Consider the following 20,046-nt stretch of genomic DNA (forward strand, 5'->3'; position numbering starts at 1 on the left):
CACCGTGTAGTCCCGGCTGCCCCCCCCCTCCCCTCAGCGGCCGGATCCCTCCGCGCCGCGCTCCGCTCCGCTCCGCTCCCTCCGCCCCGCTCGCGCCGTTGGGGAGCTCCCGGCCGAGCCCCGCCGAGCCCAGCCCCGGCCCCCGACCCCGGCCCCCCCCGGCTCCCGTCAGCGCAGCGCGGCCTCCCCCTCCCTCCCTCCCTCCCCCCCCCCTCCCTTCGTCCCAGCGGCCCGGCCCTCTCCTCAGCCCCGGCTCTCGCCCTCCCCTTCCCTCCCTTCCCTCTCCCCCTCAGCCCCTCGCCATGTCCCTCAAGCAGGCGGCGGCGGCGGCGCAGGCCGCCGGCAACAACCGCAAACCCCCCGGTGGTGGCGGCGGAGGAGGAGGAGGTGGAGGAGGAGGAGGTGGTGGAGGAGGCGGCGGCGGCGGCCCCGGCCTCCCGTCAGCAGCGGGCGGCGGGAGGCAGAACATGGGCAGGTGGGTGCGCGGCGGCGGCGGGGGCTGCCCTCACGGCCCCTCACGGCCCCTCACGGCCCTGCCTCCCCCGCAACGGCCCCCACGGGCGGCGGCGGGACCGGGGCTGAGGCGACGGAGGGGGGGGGGGGGGGGGGAAGGAAGGAGGAGGCCGGAGCGGGGGGGGGGGGGGGGGGGGGGGGGGAAGCAGCGGGAGCGGGGCCGCGGCGCGGGGGGCTCCGCCCGGCGGGGCGGGGGAGCCGGCATGGCGGCGGGCGGGGCGGCCGCAAGGCCCCGCTCACGGCTGAGGGGGGGAAGGAGGAGGAGGAGGAGGAGGAGGGGGAGAGAGGGAGGGAGGGAGGGAGGGAGGGAGGGGGGGGGAAGGGGGGAGCCCCGCCGGTTCCGCAGTGCCGCCGCCGGGGCGAGGCCGCGGCCCGGTGCCCTTCACGGAGGGCCGGGGACGCGCCGGGGCCGCCTCCATTTTGCGGCCGCGGCGGGGGGCGAGGGGCTGCCGCTGCGCTTCCCCCCCCCCCTTCTTCTCCCTCAGCCCCGAGGCCGACGGGAGCCGCCTGCAAAGGGGGGGGGGGGGGGCGGCGGGGCCCGATGGGGCCGCACGTGGGGGGGGGGGGAAACGGGGAAAAATGGGAGAAAAATGGGGGGGGGGCAGAGATTGGGAGCCCCCCCCCCCCCCCCCCCGGCATCCTCCCGCTGCGCCTTAATCCCTCCCGATCGCATTTAAAAAAAATTGAATTTTTATTTTTTTAAATCTATTTTTGAAATCTGTTATTTATTTATTTATTTATTTATTTATTCGCCCCCCCCCCCCCCCCCCCCCCCCGGATCGCAACAAAACGCAGCGCCCGGCGGCCTGCAGCGATGGGCGCTCGCTCGTAGCAAGGCCGGGCCCTGGAGGAGAAGGGGGGGGGGGGGAAGCAAAGGGGCCGGGGCCCTCCCTTCCCTTCCCGGTCCTCCCCCTCCGGTCCTCCCCCTCCCGGGCCCCCCTTCTCCGCCCCCCCCCCCCGGCCCCGCAGCCGGCCCCGGCCGAGCCGCCCGAGGGGGCCAGGCCCTGCCTCTCGCCTGGTTTTCCCCCAAGCTCCGGGGGTCCCAGCGAACAATCGGAGGAGGAGGAGGAGGATGGTGGCGGGCTGAAGGTCACCACGCTCCGGGCAGTTCCCTTCAACCTGGCCTTTATTTATTTTTATTTTTATTTTTTAATTTTTTTTCCCCCCCCTCAGTTTGGTGCGTCGGCAATAAAAAGAGTTGACGGCGGCTCCATTGTTGCACATCCCTGAAAATGGAGTTTTACTTTGTTACCGCTCTGGGGAACTGGAAGGGGAAAAGCCTTGGTAGGGCGGAAAAGAACGAAATGAACTTAAATAGTGTCAGCGGGTGCCCCAGCACTGAAATAATTCCCTGGTTTTTACATATGGCTGTCTGGGTTGCCCATGGTGTTTACTGTGCCTTGCTGAACAGTTACCCCTGCCAACAGACAGTGGCACTATAGAGGTTAACGTGAAGGACAACAAAACCCACAGCTTTTTTTAACATTTTTATTTTGCAAAATTCCGTATCACTGTAAGCACTTGTCTCGGTAGATTAAAGGTGTGAGCTTCAATTCCTTTGTCAAGCTTTAAAATTAAAGCCATTGGGCTTCTCCTCCCAGCGTTGTTGCCTTTCTGCTTTTGTTGGATAGATTCCATTTCAGAACTTCCTAGGAAGTTGTCGTGAGACTGTTAAAAGACCAACGTGTGCCCACAGTGGTGTTTATACCTTTTTTTCTTAAAAAAATAAAAATAAAAATTGATTCTTGAAGTTGGCTCTGAATGACAAGTCAGTAAAATCCCAGTCCCTGCGCTGATGGAGCCCCAGAGGACACCTTCAGGGAGCTTTTCCTATCGCTACCCTAAAGAGAAGTCTTGCCTCTTTTTGGACTTCAAACTTTAGGGTGGTTCACGCTGCAATTTTTTTCCTGTAAATGAAGAGCTAAGCGGCTTTCCTGTTTGAAAAATCAAATTGCTTTTTAGCTGGCCTGCATCTTGCTTTCAGCTCGAAGTGTTATGTTTAACAGAAATTTAAACATCTCCAGTTTTTGCCAGGCTTTCTTCTTAGCAGCATTGCAGCTCAGTTCTCTGCAGCACGGGTATCCTTTTTTCTTTTCTAGTTTTTCTCCTTGACGTGCAACAGAATGTTGCTTTTCAGGGCCATATTGCTCGTAAAGGCTTAAATTTGGGTAGAAAGTTGTTTGATAGTAAACTGTCCTGGGCTTAATTTTATGCTGGTTTTAGTACTGTAATACTTTGTTGGGCTAAGCACCTGGTAGTGAGCGAGGGTCAGCCTTGCTCCCTGTGCGTGTTTCCGTGGTCTCGGAGCGGTGGATTTACGTGTTTCGTGTTAGAAAAGGTAAGAGCTTGTGGGAAAGAGTGGGAAATTCCAGCGTTTGCTTTTCATTGTTATTCCTTCCCCTTTTACACTGGGGAAGGAAATCGCAAAAGGAGGCTTCTTTACAGGTGTTCAAAACTTAAACGTGAAGAATTAATAAATTTTTATAAAAGAGGCAGGAAGTGCAATAATTCTGCTTGTACGTGGTAGTGGCAGCACGTGGAATATGGCAGATGGGAAATTGGGCTGGAGGGGGGATGCCAATAGATGCTAGACTGGGAAATAGATGTGAGATGGAGAAAATGTAGGGCCTCGTCTACAAACCTGCCCCAAGCACCAGTCAAAACCTGACCTGATATCCTCGTTTTGAGGTTTAGTTCAGTTTGTCCCTAATACAACCACGAGAAGGCTAGCAGCCCTATGGCTGGAGGTCGCATCTGCCTCAGCCTGCCTTCAAACTCTGCAGCCTTTTTTTTTCCCCGGTGGCTTTTTGTCTGAAGGCAGAGCACCCCCAGCTCTGGTTTTGGAGGGTTACACGCCTGGCTACAATTGTGGCAAAAGGCCCTTTTCCTTTCTTCTTGGTAACTTTCTTGCCCAAGCGAACCTGGGCGCCCTTTATGAATATTCTAAATTTCTGTCTTTTATACGTTGGTTTAACCATTAAAAAGTTAAAAATGAAATTATCCAACGTTGTGTAGCTTGCTTTTGAGGCTTGGCGCTTCTTGCCTGCTCTTATTTTCCTTTTTCTTGCCATCCTTTATTAGCCCGACTAAAGGCTTAAGGAAAGGGCAGAAAGGAGGTGTCGGTTCTGTTTGGGTAGAAACAATTGGGGATATTGATGACCGAGGCGCTTGGAAATAACGCGAGGGACTGTTCTGGAGGCTTGGTCCCACATGGCATTCAGGGGTTTTCTAGTTCATTCTGATGTCTTTGTGTGTGTCGGTTTTAATGCAGCTGTGCTGAACTGCTGAGCAAAAATAAACGGCTAACCTGCAGGTCTCTTTCCTTCCAGCAGTTAATTCATTTCGGAGGGATGTTACATAGCCGCTTTTGAGTAAGTTTTAATTTAACGACAGATTCGTTGTGAGGTGTCTGAAGGAGGTTCCTCGGTGACCAAGTCCATCAGCAGGCACAAGTGTGCACTTGATTCAGGCGTGCTTATCTGCTCAGGCACTACAGAAGTTGTCTTGTACGAAGACAAGAGCGGACATTTAATAACGTCAGCATCGGGAAAAATTACTGAAAACAATGCTGCGGTACTACTCGTATGATCTTAATTTGACAGCTTTGCTCTGTTTGAATCCTATATAGGCAATTTCTGCGCTTAAACGAGGTCTGAACTTTGTACTTGTGCTCTCTTCCTTAGAGGAAGGCTTTATCAGCTCTCTGCACTTGTAATGAAAGTTCTGTAGAGTGTCCTTAAATCATTCTCAGAGCTGTAGTAGTGGCAGGGAGTGCTCCAGAAACTCCTATACCCTCTGTTAAATTCCACGGTCTTTGTAGTTGCACTGCTGCTGCTGCAGACATTAATTGCAGTGTGGGTGCCTCTGTTTCTTCTCCGTCGTCTCAGAGTGAAGATGCTGTTGGAAAGAAAACTTCGCATCCTGGAAAGACTTGCACTGGTTTTCACTTAACTGGAAAAATAGAAATGCGTGACCTTGTTTTGCTTATACAAACGCTCTGCTCGGCATGTAAACATAGGACGGGAGGCGAGCGAGGGCTGTTGAGGAGTAGGGCAGTGAGGGTTCATAAAAAGAGAAAAAAAATCACAAGTTGCTTCCGGGAAAAAAAAATGTTTATTGTGCAGCATTTGAGATTAAGCCCTTGCGTAGACTTTCACTCTCAAGGTACAAGTACCAGCCTGCAGTGAGTTGGCTACCAAGATTAATTGCTTGGTCAAGTTACTTTGTCTGGTGCAGCACTTTGCTGCCTGGGTGACTTTCCTACCCTGAAGCACTGGAATGGGTTTCCCAGTTTGATCTGCCAAGGTGCTGTGCCTTCTCCAAGGCTCCCATTCAACCACATTTCTGCAACACAAAATGCATTTTTAATTCACCCCGCTCGTTATAATCAAGATGTGGCTGTAGGTAGCAGCGCAAAATTGCTACTGACCCTTCTAATTTCTCACACCCCCATTTTCATTCTCCGGTTTTAAATTGTGGCGAGCTGCTTCTGGCAAAGACCGTTCGCATTGGTGAAGGCCCTGGCTTATTCTTCATTTGGCATGTCAAAGATGCATCAAAAGGTAGTCCGAACTGAGCCTTCACCCTTGGAAGGTGACCTGCAAGTCAAAGTCTTGGTTCTAGCAGAAGGTGCGTGCAGGTATGATTGAGTTGTAACGTTGGCAGGATTGTTTAAAGTCTTGGTGAGTATCTTTAGGGGTTTCCGTTTGACGGTTGTAGCTAGAAAACGAGGTCAGGTCTGCGAAGAGATCAGTCAGATCCGAGCAGCGCGTACAGTTTGTGTAACTGCCTTAACTCTTGCTCTGATGTAGAACCTGCAGCCTCTCGCCAGCATGGATGCGCAAGATCACGTTGCTCCTACTCACATATCTGTGCGAGACAGTAAGTTTGGAAGCGTGGTAGGAGATGGAAAATCCAGGGTGCTTCAGGTTGAGTGCTGAAGCAGACCGCTGTGAGCTTGCTGACCAGCCTAGCAGGCCGGTTATTTAAGTTCTAAGAATACACGCCGCTCGCCGGGGGAGTGCTTTCCATTTCGAAGGCACCAAGCTCTCGTTTTGGCCATTTCTACAGCTGATGTCGGAAGGGATGTCTTCTCCAGTCTCTGAGGCCAACAGGAGGAACTGGTGACATTGTTCACTTCCTCCATGTTCTTTGGCAGGCGGCTTTGGTGAAGCTTTTGATTATGACAAAAGGAAAACTCAGACCTGGCTTGTGCCTTTTTTCTTGGGGTCGTCTCACGTCTGGTGGGATGACTTTCCAAGAAGAGAATGGTTCATCTCAATATTGCGTGTTCCAGGTTCTCAAAGGGCTCACGTTAATGCCCTGTTCTAGGTGGTGGCCGCCTGACAAACGGCAGACGTGTCAAAGGGTAAGAGCTGCTCCTCACCAGGGCAAGCCCGAAGTTGTGACGCTACCTTCTAGGAAGTTCAGGTAGTTAAATAAAGGCTGTTTGCATTGGGATTTTTTTGTCAGATTAGTGCTTCGCGAGTATTCTGCAAATGTCAGCTTGACATCTGAAGTCTGCCTTTATTACCAATCAGCAAATGTCATCAGCGTGCGTGATGCTGTTTCTGTTGCAGGAGGTTGTTTTCTTAAACTGGTCAGCCGGTAGCTTGGTGGGTTTCCATTTCTTTTTCCCTGTTAAAGTCTTTCACGATTCTCTGATGGACTTGCTGATTTCTGCCCAATTTGTCTTATCTGGAAGAACCCTTTGGTTTCTTGACCAACTCACGAGTCCCGTGTATAAGGGCATGCCGTTTTGAGAGCAAGGTTGTGTTCATCCACAGCCCAGTGTTTTCCAAAGCAGCTGAATGTGTTTGGCATTCAGTTGGATTTAGGTTTCAGTGTTGTTTGGATGTTTTGAAATACGAACATGATTCTTTGGGCCTCTCTAATTAAATGGATGTGCATCCGTGAGATGGGTCTGGTTCAGAAATTGATTTTTTGAAATAAAAGCGAAGACTTTGTTTTGCTTTACTTGCATAACAGTGCGCGCTCTAAGTCGTCATCGTGATACAAATCTAAATCCCGAAGAGAAATATTTAAGACTGGAACTTGCTGGTACAAGGAAAACGCTTTGGAAGAAGGCACGCCGGTGACGTTGAAGCTGTAGCTGGGGACCTGCTGGCTGCAGGGCCCCTCTTGGGGTGGCCATGGCCGAGTTGGAGCTCACAGGCCGTTCCATCGCTCTTCGCAAGGTGTTAAGAGCTTACAGGTTGATGTTAAGAGCTTACAGGTTGATTAAAAGCGTCTTGAAGCGTTGTGGATGTTACACGTTCATTGAGTTGAACTGGAAGGAGCTGCTGGTTTTTATGGCTGGGGGACTGGTGGGCTAGCTGCCTGGGTCTCGCAGTGGCTGGCAGGTTTTGGGGTCGGGCTGGTTGGTCGGTGGCCCTCGGTCAGGGAGGCAGCGACGGCGCGGTTGTAATCCCAAAGAAGTGACGGGGATGGGGATGGAGCCCAAAAGTGCAAATGAGGCGGTTTTGCTTTTGCATGCCAGCAAGCTTTGGAATTCGTTTCAGCTACGGGATTGTGCTTGAGAGAGAATATTTGTGGAGTTCTGTAATGAAACAGTGTTAGCATTTTCTTTGTTTTGTCCTTTAATTTTTTGTAGGTAACCCTCTTACCTAGTAACTGAAGGTACTTGCTTGTAGGTCAGTATTTGAAGGAGAAATGCTGTAGGCCCTGTAACTGCCACGTTCGGCTCTAGGGAAGTGCTGTTTTCCTTTGCCCCCATTCTCAACACTACACGAAGTCAGGGTTTTGAATTCTTCTTTGCTACAAAATTGATGAATTTCAGCAATTTATTTTTAATTGTATCTGATGTGTGTGTTTAATTTCAGAGGTCGCAGCAGTGGCAAAGGACCGCCTCAGCCTACGGTGAGTATTTTTTCCCCCTCGTTGTACCTCTTGTAGATACAACAAAACAGCTTCTCTACCAGGAACTGGAGTAACAATGTGAAAATCGCAGAACATTCTCTCAAATTTTGGATACCTTGATGAATGTTTTAGACTGAGATACGCTTTTTTAAAGATATAACGTCTTGCATTCATCTAAATCTCCTGGGAGGGCAAGGAGGGAAGGAACACTTAAACATTTGAACTACGTTAATATAAATCTCTTCTGTATTTTCTTGCGATTATAGTTGTAAATATGTGGATACAATTTAACTTAGGAGCAAATTCAAGAGCATTGCTTTATCTGAGAACTATCTAATATTGGTTTCTCCTTTAAACAGATGAATAAAGATAGCAAGGCAACGTATTTAGTTAAATAAAAGCAGCAGTTTTGTTTAGCTTTCCTATGAAATAGCAAACCCAGTGTTGTTATAGCTAACCCATTATTACCTGAGTGTGTAGCTTTAGTCGTTTCCAAGGCTCAATACTGTTGAAGTATACATGTGGCTTGACTTGTAAAGCAGAATTTTATCAAAGCTAAAGATCTGGATCTTGATTTAAAAAATGGATCTTTGAACTGCACTTTGAACAACACCGGGTGTTGAGCATAGGAGTGTCCTTAAACACTTACTGGATGTGTTGCCGGTTAAAAAGCTCAAAATATGGTGGGATGCTTGCACGTTTCAGCATCTCTTGCTTGACGAGCATGAGGTTGATGGGGAGAGATGCAAGATGTTGACAAAACACAGTCATCCTCCCCGCATCACCTATGCGTGCGCAAGCGCCTCACCTGGCAGCCCGGGGATGCGTGGTCAGCTCCCTGGGCTCGGAGCTCGGATTCTGAAACTGCAGAGAATTCCTTTGGGCTGGTTTTATGATAGGCTTTGTAGCTCTTTGGCACTTTGTGATCTGATGACCTTAGCTTCTGTTAATGAATGTCATCAGGTCCGTTAGCTGGAGAGGGGCCCCAAAGCACCTCTTTACTTCTCCAGCAGTTGAGGTACCTTACCCTGTTGATAGCTCTTAAACCAGTGAGGGATGATGGCCGGGCTCTTCAGTTACGCTTCTCACTGTGGGAGCTTCACCCAGCCAGTAAGGGGATTGACACTGAGTGACATTAGGGGCTCTATAAAATTTCTCTTGTTTGGGAGGATGGGTATTCAGAAGTTTAATTGATCAGAGAAAGGCGTAAGAGTCCTCTGCTAATCTGGTGTGACTTAAGTTCAACGTGTGTTGGCCAACTAAGGTTTTGGAGCAGTGTGTTTCTAGGAGCTAGCGCATACAGCTGAAAGCTGGCCTTGGTTTTGTAGCATTGGCTCTTTGAATTGTTATTTCTCGTATATTCATGACAACACCATTTTTATCTTTCAGATTTCTTTCGATGGCATCTATGCAAACATGAGAATGGTTCACATACTTACGTCAGTTGTTGTAAGTCTTCATTGGAAAGTAGGGTAAACTGTGTCTATAGTGACATAGAATTGTTAATATTACACTAATTGTAATATTATGGAGTGAATACAACAGTATGCACCATGTTCCATGGTTGGAATTTAAACAATCGCAGTAATAACTTTTGTGTATATTTGGCTTGGAAAACTACAAATTGTATTTGAACAGGTATGGCAAATTTCTTACGTTCACTGGTCTTATTCTTAATTTTCTGTCTTCAGAGAGATGATGAATAACGAATTTATATAAGGGAAATCCCCATGTGCCAAAATTGGGTAACACAGACTGTCCCACAGCAGCTAGAATGTAGGATAAGACTTCATCCTTACTTGTACCCACGCACAGATTTGGTTTTGCACTAAACCTTGTTTGCATGCGTAACCGATCAAGAGTCTTGTGTGTACCAAAAATGCTTCTGCGATTATCTTTAAATCCCTTCAGAACAAATTGTGGTACAGACCTAAGTGTTTGCATCTACCGAACAAAGAAGTGTATTTGTAAACAGGCAAATGTTGAATAAGTAGATTTGAATAAACACTAAGCTGTATTTTTACACCTCATACTTATGTAAAGATACGTTTTTGAGAAAATTGTTCAAATCACATTTGTCAGGCTGGTAGAAAACTACATTTTCATCTTTCTTGCATTCTAGGGATCCAAATGTGAAGTACAGGTGAAAAATGGTGGTATATATGAAGGAGTTTTTAAAACTTACAGTCCTAAGGTAATTTTTAAAGTTTTGACTCTCCCTCTTTTCTCTTTCAAGACTGAATAATCAACGCTTCATTAAATGGGAATATTTATTATCAATTATTTTGACTATTGATGTCTAAGTTTACACAAGCAGATTCATTTTTGCAAACTATTGTAAATGTCTGCTTTTTCCACTTATGTGAAGTTACCTAGTAGCTTATTGTGCATTAAATTAGGATATTCTTTATATATCTCTCATAGTGTGATTTAGTGCTCGATGCTGCTCATCGGAAAACCGCAGAATCCAGTTTGGGGCCAAAACGTGAAGACATACTAGAGAGTATCTTATTCAAGTCTTCAGATTTTGTTATGGTGCATTTTAAGGATATGGATACCAATTATGCCAGAAGAGGTATACTTTTTTTAAGGTTCCTAACATTATCTATATCAAAGTTTTCTTTATGTTTTTCATATCTTTCTATGTCATGGAGTGAAATTGCACTTTTGCACGTTTTCAGGTTGATCAACAGTTGTCACTGGGAGCTAAGTGTTTATCGTAACACATGCTTTATTCCCGTGTAGCAGTGACTTAGGGGTAGGGATCTGTGGACATTTAAAGAGAGATGTTCACTCCTTTCATCTTGTGTTTGTACATCTGTATGTTCTTGCCTGACTTATGGCTGAAGGTTAAGATGCTTGTTTCAAGGAATTTGCTTTTCCTAGAAGAAGATACGTAATGTCAGAGCAGCGGTACCATTTAAATGCAGAGAAGTTCCAGGTTCCGGATGGGACTTTGAGTTTGAATTACACCAGAGCTGTTTTATAATGGATCTGCTATGAACATAGAATCACTTTAATGTAAATGCAAACTGGGCTCTCTATTACCCATTTTTTATAGGTTTTTAGCAAACAGATGGAATGAAAAATACACTACTCTTCTAGGAATAATTACTCAATGGAAGTTTTCTAGAAGAAAACAATTGCTTTGGGTTGAACAGTCACTCGGTTTGCATTTTTAGGTGGAATGCCTTTGCATCTAAATCTCTTAAGTAGTTGGAGAGGAGAGCTGACATAAAACTGTAGAGACAGAGCAAGATAAACCAGAAGGCTGCAAAACTTGATAACTCGTAGTGGGTAAATTAATCTGCTTTCCATTTTGTCTCAAAAACGTATTATCTTGAAACCACACTTGGAAGTATAAGTCAATCTCTGATCACACCTGCAAATTAGAGCAAAGAAGGGCTTTCTGCTTCTTGGGAAATAAAGTAAGCAAGGATTCAGAAGAAAGGAAGTGTACGAACATGCATGCAGGAACGGTGGGCCTTTTGTTCTTATAAAGAAACCCAAACCTTCATGGTGCAGAGTCAGATAAGCTTGTGTGAGAGGAACACTGAGAACTGGGTCTGAACTTCTAGGTGAGGAGATGGCGAGGAGATGGCATTCCTCTTGGGAAAGGTTACTGTCTGGCACCCAGATCCATTTGACAGTGTTGCACTCTGTATAGAACAAAGACTGTTAGCTTCCATAGCTCCGGGAACAAATATTTTAACATTTCTTAGCCATTGATGTCCTGGCTGTTTCCCAGACAAGTTAGTGTACAGTTTGGACATATTTGGTGGAAAGGTGGCTTGCTGTCACTTCTTAAAAAATGTAGTCAAGCAAAGGGGCACTCCACAAGCACTCGCTTGCCATAGGAAAAGCTTCCTGGGGTAGGGTTTGTTGGGGGTGTGGGTATTTGTGTAGTTTCATCCCCCCTTACTCTTAGACAAATGCTAGACTGTTGAGGAGGTCTTGAAGTAAACTTACGTGCTGCAAAAGATACTGGTTTTGTAAATTTTAGTGTATCTTGTTTCTCTGGTTGAGTATAGTATCTTGAGTTCTATGAATTTTTATTCTGGCATTTGCTTCTCTGCTGAGCTGGAGGAGCGCAGACAAGTGGTGCTCCTGACTCTGGGTATTGATCCTCAGAGTTACCCTCAGACCTGAATAGCAGAGATGTTCACTTGTCTCTGCCTTTTTGTCAAAGACTGGAAGAGTAGTGGTAAAGAGCAGTGGGTAGGGAGAAAGCGAATGGGATGGATTCTCCTTTCAGAAGGAGTGGAAAATACAGTTATCTCTGAAAGAGCCATCTGCAGTGGTCTGCCAAGCACCTTTCAGTGCTATCTTACGTGTGCAGCTTTGGAGCAGTGAGCTGATAATTCATCCTGCAGCTACATCAGTAGCGTGAGGACAGGGAAGGTAATGGCCGTATAAGCTTGAGGTGGGTGAAACTGCCCCGTTTGGAAGCAGCAGTCTTAGATTTGCTTATGCCAAGCGTGACATTGCACCTTCAGATGGATCAGTGGAGAAAGCGTGCTGTAGTAATTGGAAGGGCTGGGAGAAAAAAATAGCAGGTCTGCGTGGATAGGAACTTTCTGACAGCTTATGCTTAAAAAAAATACACTACAAAAACTGTCCCTACTGCCTAGGCCCTTAATTTGCAACTGTCTGTCTGTCTAGACCTTTGTGCTCAAGTAGCTTTCTGCTAGGCTTCAAAAGGGGTCATCTGAGGGACCCTCGCTGCGCTGTTAGGGCTTTCTGCAGTACCGGCAGGCTGATGAAGGAAGCATGCATGGGGACACTCAGGTGAAAGTGCATCACGTCCATCTTCCCCCCTCAGACGATTCTGTCTGCATGGAAGGAGAGACAAGCAGTTTTCTGCATGTGCCAGTGGGAATTGTCAGCTAAAAATCTCCCCTAACGAGCCAGCTGACGTCCTTGGCAGGGTATGAACATGTAACTTCTCTGCTTTGCCTTCTGAAGCAAAGGTGAAGCGCTCGGATTTAGTAGCAGCTAGGGCTGCATGATTGGAACAGGAGGGTATGTATGATGGGAACAGGAGGGTAGGTTTCCCCAGCGTTCTGCAGAACCAGCTTCTGGCAGTGTTTTTTGTAGTCCTAAGCGCTGATCAGGCCACCGTGCTACTTTCCATATGATTCAAATTTGACTAAGGCTTGAGTTGTCTTCTTGGCTTCTCTTTAAAGACAAGACAATTCAAGATCATAACTACTGTTAAAGTAATAGGCTTCTACAATGTTTTTATTGGTTTTTGGCACGGTTACTGCACTCTGAGAAAAATATTACAAATCCAATGAAAAAAGGCAAGAGAGAATCGTCTATTTGAGTTTTTCCTTGAATTAGCACCGAAAGTGGCATCCTTCCAGAGAAAGCGTTGCAAGGGGAATAGCAGTAGGCATATTAGGAACAAAGGAAGGAAATGTTGGTCTGCAGAGCTGGTGGTAACTGGTTTCTATGTTTTAAATCAGTAGCGAGTAGTTTAAACAATAAACTCTTAGCTGTTTTGTAACATTTAGGCCGAAACCTCAGTTTACTTTGAGCCATACTAAACTTGATCAAAGTTTGCTGTGCGCCATGAACACCTTTGGCACATAATGCAGCCTGGCTTAATAGCTTTTGAACTGCAGAGTTGCTCTTAAATGCATGTTTGTGCTCTTTACCATTAGTAGCGCAAAACATGTTTGAGAAAACAAGCTTTTTAAATGCTGAAATTAATCAAACCTGGACTCTTAATTGCTCTATTCTGGCAGTCCTTTCTTGAAGTCATTTAATAGCACACACTTGATGAATGTGCCCAAGCTGAGTTTTTCGTAGAATGTGTATATTTAATTCGCTTTTGCTTAATGTAATTTCTGTTGCGTAAAATTGTCTTTGGGATTTTTTTTTTTCCAGTTAGCAGGCTTTGAAACCAGAAGTGAGGTCTCAATATATCAAACTCCTTTGCTCAGGAGCCTTCATGTTAAGCAGGTACAGAGGCAGTGGGGGGCTAGCTGAGCGTTAAAGCTCAAGCTTTTTGTACGACCAGTTTTCATTTGACCTTTGATTTGAGTTTTACCATGTATAAAAGGAATTGAATAAAAATTTGGCCATATCAGGGTGTCACGTGGATTGCTCCTTCAACAGTTCAGAGATAGGAGGCACCAGACAAGGAGGAGGGAGGGCGAGCCTGTGCAGTCAGTATCTTGTCTGCTAGCGCTCTGCCAGTTGGTGCCTGTAGCAGCAGTTTGTTTCAGCCTCTACTTTGTTAATAATTTTAAGAGCGATGTTTTCGTTTTGGAAACACCGATTGGAAGAATTTTTGTGTGTTCTTGATTTTGTTGCTCATCAGCTTTGTTAATGTCTTGTTTGACTTGCCATGTTTTTAATCTTGGTGTCCCGTGTGTCTGGCTGGCTGTTTGTTCCAGGAAAATAGCGACCTGTGCCTTGAGGTACCTTTCTGCTACACTTAAACTTTGTCTGGATGCTCATGAGACTGTGTTGTGTGACTAGAAGTCTGCCTTTGTAGCTTGAATTTTTCCTAACCCTAGACTTTTTTGGGTTGTAGAGCTTAAGCTGACGTTGCAGTCTCACTTGTGACTTAAAATGAAAAAGAAAGGAAGAGCAGAGAAGCTTCCCGTGCCCAGTGACATGCTGGATTCTGCTGGGAAACTTAGCATTGGCTGTTCAGATCTTACTCAGACCTATAGCATTCACTAGATAGTGGAGTTTCTGTTCTGACTTGTCCCCCCAGTTCATCTGTATCATCGTAATTTTTGACAGCACTCTGCTGATTTTTTTTTTAATGTGGCTTTTTAAATAGGAAAATTGGTGGGTTGAACGTATGAGGCTTATTAAGTTAGTATTTTATTTGGAGTATCCCAAATGTCGTCATTCCATATGGAGGTTTTTTGTCTGAAGTTATGTAAAAGAAATGAAGGAAACACCCTTCTAAAATGCAGCAGATGACCTCCATCAGGTGCTGTCATCAGTCCTCATACCTCGTGTTTATCCAGTCTCATCGGAGAAGATTTCCCTATGCCCCCAGTGAAGTAAATTTCGCCGTTTAAGTTACTTAAGCAACCTCCAACTTGCATTTGGTGTAAAATACCTGATCTGAGAGGATGAAACATCAAATTAATGGGATTGGGCACAGGAACAGCACTGGCCTGTCTAGATCAGGGCTGTGTTAGCTACAGGGGATTGTTAAGGTAAACAGAGTTTCACATACAAGCTCCTTACTTTCGCTTTCCTTTTGAACATGCTCTCATTACTCCTTAACTGTGGACTTAGGTAGCACTTTGTTATGTAGTTTCAGTTTACATTTAAGCACAGACACTGTTTTTATAGCATATTTTAAAAGCTGTTTGTATGAAGGGAAACTGAGAGATGTTTTCTGTCCAGCTGGTGTACCTTAGAGATCTGTAGGCTGTTTGGAGGGTTTGTAATGTAGCACAAGGGGTTGTGAACAGTGGGAATGTTGCTGAAGTTTTATTATGGAAATGATCTTTGCAAGGTGGGAGATGTATAACCAGTGTGAATATGTCTGCTAGAGGGCCTGAAGGAGTTTAGCATTGCCTGAATTCAGCCATATAATGTGAAAAAAATCCACCTGTATTTATATCTGATGTCTTCCAATTTTTTCTCTCTCCATATCTGTTTGTAGTTCCTTCAGAAACAGGTAACTTTTTTGGCAGTCACTCTGTCTCTGCATCTTGCCTTTCATAATGCTTCTGTTACCATAATATATAATGGAAACTTAATATCTTTGCTCGCACATCTATGGCACTATAAAACATGCATGCGTAACTTCACGGAATCATGTAGAATATCTTGCAGTTAGTCGATGACTTCTGTTCTCACCCTTGATTTTTACCTCTTCTGAACAGTTGAAAATGCAACGATTGAAATATTGCATCAGCACTAATAGTTAGCACAATGGTATAATGGCTCTGTTTCAGAACAGTTTACATATAATCCTCGAATGTGCCTGCTGAAGGCATCAGGCTTAGTGAGAAGCTGAAATAATCTCACTTGAAAGTGTTAACCTTCAACCGTGTAGCTAGTATCGCAGCTTCGTTGGCGGAGTATGCAATGATGGCTCACAAGGTGATTGATGCAGGTTTTTGCAATTTCACACGAGCCCTAACAGTGGTTTGCCTCATTAGGTGGCCTTCTTTCATTTGGCTTTCTTTCTCTTATTTTACTGATTCCTTTGTATTTGACATGAATGTTTAGCTAATAAACTTCTTTCTTTTCAACCATCTTCTGTAACATTTTGTTTCACATACGCTTATTAACAATGCTTAATTGCTTATCCATAGTTTCTTTGGTCTCCGTGTATGAGTTGAGCGAGCATTTCATGAGATAGCTCTGTACGTTGCTAGACAGACTAAGCACAGTTCTGGTAGATCATGCCAATATAAGTGCATATTTTAACTGTGAAATTGGGGAAAACAGGAATAATGTGTTGTATTGACGGTCTATTAAAAAGAAATCATCAGTGATTGTTTAAAATCTGTAACACTGTTGACCAACAAATCCTATGTTGTGAATTCTTTTCATGATGGCTTTAAAATTCATTTCTCTTAATGAGATTTTAGATCTTGCCAAAAATTAATTGAAGCCATACTCTTTCTTATCTAGCACTGTCCGGTGGTTTGACCTCATCTTTTTTAAAGACCAGAAATGTTTGCTCCTTGTTTTTTCTGTAGATGTTGAGATGATGATGAGAAAGATAATGAGAAATTCAGGACTAAGGGCACTCTAAAAAGCTCGCTTATTTTATTTTTAAAAATTTTAATTTAAAAAAAATCCCTTCTGTTTAAGAAATTTCAGAATTTGCAGGCAACTCTGAGATTTAGTGGCTTATAAAATATACAAATTTGGCTTCTTTGATGAATGGCTTTGTACTTTTTTTTTTTTTCCTTAACAGTACTTCAGTATTTTAGTATTATTCCTTCAGCCATTTTCCTAGTCTGGTTTGAATGAAACATGAACAAATAAAAATACAAGCTCAGGATCTTTATTCTTACTTCTCTGTTCATGTCACATTGAATGGGTGTTCCAAGCTAATGGATAATTGAGATATACTGCAAAGGGAGTAAAAGTGTGTGCATGCATGTTGGTATGTTGAGGAATTGGGGACATAGAAGAAACTCAGGTATTCAAAGGGAAGCTTGTACTCTGCTTATTTAGAGAATGGGATTGGATGCGTTCATGCTTTTTTGTTATTTGCATAATATGTCAGTGTGTGGTTGTGGAGGCTTTTTTTGAAAAGCATATTGTACAAGTCTTGCGTTTTCTGTAGGAATGGGGATCCTTGGGTAGTCCTGTTTTTAGCAAAAACGCACACGTAGTTTGTGTAAAAGAATTTGAAATAATTGAAAGTAATTCCTGCTGTTCTTTGATGCCTTGTCTCATAATTGAAGTTGCAAAAAAATGCACCCTGTAAACAGATGTATTTGAAGTCTGTCTGCACTTCCTAGTTACTCTAAGTATGAAGTAGATAGCTCTCTAATGTAGTCCACTGAATACAGCAACTACAAGTGAAGGTGAACGATGTTAATGTGCTTGTGAACCAGTTGTATTTGGTCGTTCCTCAAAAATACTAGTGCATACAGTGTCTTCCTGTGCTTAACCAACTTGATTTCACCCCCATCCCTCCCCGCTCCCTTGTAGATGCTTTTACTGATTCAGCCATCAGTGCTAAAGTAAATGGTGAGCACAAAGAAAAGGATCTTGAACCATGGGACGGAGGAGAAAGCAGCGCTACTGAGGAGCTTGAGGCATTAGAGACGGATGTTGTAAGTACTGCTTTTTTATCGGTTATGACAGCCTCTAGAAAGCAAGCTATTTCTCTGGACATGCATTGCAACATTCCTTAATTTTAATCTACTAATGAACTTCTGGCTAAAAATGCTGGCCTACACAGGGGTACGTTCAGTCTTTGCTAGCAGCTGCCACAGTACTTTCTTACAATTTGAATGAGAATAGCTGGATTTCAAATGCCACTTTGGGCAAATATTGACAAATGGCAGCTGCTGTGGTAAGGGACATGTTTGACTCAAGGACTGGCTGAAAAAGGAGCTTTTATTAAGGACTCCAAATTCAGCAATGCACTGAAGTGACTTATGTTTAATCAGAGCATTCCTGTCTGACTTCCGTTGCATTTGTAAGTTATGGTGAAATTGTGCTTAGCTAACTGTCTCAGGGCTAACACGAAGGAAATTGGTGGAAGTCTGACCCATGACTTAATAAGCACAGATACAATCCCAGTAGATTATGAATTGTTAAATGAGGAGTATATTCTCAAATGAAGCTTCTTTATATATCATAGCAGTCAGCTTTTACTCAACCATGCATTTTTTTTTAGGAAGGTATTCAGACTGCAGTATGTTAAAGAAGAGAATCTAGTCATGTTACCGTGCGGTTATTAACTTTGTCTGGGTGGAACAGTTACCCTGTCAATTCCAGTGTACGTACCGTACAGCTGAGATTTATTAGAATACTGAATACTGTCAGTGCTTTTATGAAACATTCAAAACATTTAGCATTTGTGAAGGTTAAATTCTTGAGTGCTGTAATAGCGTACTTCATAAAGTGGGGGAAGTTGCCCTGATCAACGGGGGTCTTCTGCCTGTGGTGTGTATCTCAGGTAATTGCACTAATAGTGCTTTTTAATAGTTTTAGCACTTGCCTCAGTGAGGGACACTTCTACTGTTTAGAACTGTCAGTTTGCACTTTCTGGAAAGGCATTCATGTGTGTATTACTTGTTAGCCACTGATCTTCTCTAATCATCTAGTACAGAGTACCAGAAGCCAACCAACCACAAAAAAAAAAAAACACAACAAAAAAGCACCCTGACTTTTTAGCCTAAAATATATGCATCTGATGAACAAAGATCCCTGAAATAAATTGTGGCTTTAGTAACTTTGTTACGTGGACAGTGAATTCATGAGCCCAAGAAAATGGGCAAAAGGTTTGACTTCTGCCATCAGCCCTTAGTTTTAAGGGAATGTGTTTCCAGTGTCATTTTGAAAAACAAACGTCATTCTCTTTTAGTCTAATGGATGGGATCCCAATGACATGTTTCGTTACAATGAAGAAAATTATGGCGTAATATCAACTTACGACAGCAGTTTATCTTCTTATACGTAAGTTTCAAAATATTTTGTTATTGGACTTATGTTTAATGTTCTTCCTGGTTTGACAAAACTTGTATTCTCAAGATAATTTTATATGCTTTCTAAGGTTGTGGAATCAAATAACTGAAAAAGTAATGAATGAATAGTGCTTAAGAAACCTTGCCAGATTTCTGTGAATAGTTAGATGTATTAATCGGTATATATTCCCTTAAATGGGCACAGCTCATTCCCATTGCAACATTTTCTGAATTTAGGCATGCAATTATGCTTATTTCTTACAAAAAACTTTTACAAATAGGGTTGAAAATACCAAACAGTGAAACTATAATCTGTGTTTGCATAGCTGCTATACCCATAGTTTGTGTTTAACCTAACAGAACAATTTGACTAAATCCTAATTTGATTGTGACAATCAATTATGTAGATACTGGAATCTTGAAGTGTTGCTGATATTTTAAGGGGACTTGCGAGCTGTGGTAACTTGTTTAGGAAACATATAAACTGCAGTTTTAGTTACAATATAATAACCTGAATATAAAAGAAGTGTAAAGTCTGCTGCAGTTACTTTGGGAACGGATCCACGCTGCCCGTAGTCTGCAGCTATCATGTTAACTGCAACTGGAAAACAAACGAGTTGCAGATGTTGAACAACCATCATGAAATGTTTTTAATGTTTTCCCGTTCTTTTTACCCCCAAAATAATAAACTGGTTTTGAATGTCCAGGAATTGCAGTGATTTTTATGTGCTGTAGAATTGGAGCGCTTGTCCACAAGTCTCCTGTTCAACAATTTGATTTTTACTATTTTGTTAAAATAGATCTATAATATGATGATAAAGTCTTAATTGGCTTATATCTGAATCCTAGGGAAGCTGTTGTTAGAGTGGTGAAGTATGCTAAAGTGCTCTTTATACTTTTGAACTTTAGTCTTCCATCCATTTTATGGTTATTGATGGAAACAGATCAAAACCATGAAGGTGGCTTTAAATCGCTAGAGATAAATTCCGTGCTGATCAGCTGCTGTATGTGCTTCTCTCATTGGCAGGGTTCTGAACAACGTCATCTTGCCTATTCCCTTTGTTTCATCTTTAATCGCATTTTCCCTTTTAGAAAATGTAAAATTGTTCTTACGTTTAAGTTACCGGTAATGCCACCACATACATCCCTTAATTTTTTCAGTTACTTTAAATGAATGAGCACGTGTTGGGTTTCTCCTTTCTTGTCCAGGTTTGTATGCACTCTCTTCATGCATCTCTTATTTGTGAGCCAAAGCTTCATGCTGAAGGGCAAGGATTTTATTTCATACTCTTACAGTTACCATTGATAATGCCAGTAGGTGTCCCACCTGGCCAAAAGTGTGTGTGTGTGGGGGGGGAAAGCTTGTGGTGCAGTAGCTGAGTGCCGGCTTGGAACTGGCAAACCCACTCGTTTTCCCAGTTCCGCCTCCAACACTTGAGTAATCTTGCATATATTTTCATACTTGGTCTGTATTTCCAATTACTTCCTTTGTTCTTTTTTTGTATTATTCAAA

At 43.9% G+C, this 20,046-nt stretch overlaps 1 protein-coding gene across 16 annotated transcripts in view; it reads left to right on the plus strand.

The window, feature by feature from the left end:
- Window positions 1-47: 47 nt before the first annotated feature.
- The window catches only part of ATXN2 (ataxin 2), a 51,240-nt gene continuing 31,241 nt past the window's right edge, over window positions 48-20,046 (plus strand). For all 16 annotated transcript variants that reach the window (XM_083804176.1, XM_083804184.1, XM_083804177.1 and 13 more), the window contains exons 1-7: window positions 48-475; window positions 7,356-7,392; window positions 8,782-8,841; window positions 9,515-9,586; window positions 9,817-9,967; window positions 17,050-17,174; window positions 18,434-18,525. In XM_083804176.1, coding sequence (XP_083660302.1) covers window positions 303-475; window positions 7,356-7,392; window positions 8,782-8,841; window positions 9,515-9,586; window positions 9,817-9,967; window positions 17,050-17,174; window positions 18,434-18,525 — 710 coding nt within the window. In that variant the 5' untranslated portion in view covers window positions 48-302. The remainder of the gene's footprint in view (window positions 476-7,355; window positions 7,393-8,781; window positions 8,842-9,514; window positions 9,587-9,816; window positions 9,968-17,049; window positions 17,175-18,433; window positions 18,526-20,046) is intronic.

The sequence above is a fragment of the Anser anser genome, assembly GCF_964211835.1.
Source record: "Anser anser genome assembly, chromosome: 18".
Taxonomy (NCBI): Eukaryota; Metazoa; Chordata; class Aves; order Anseriformes; family Anatidae; genus Anser; species Anser anser.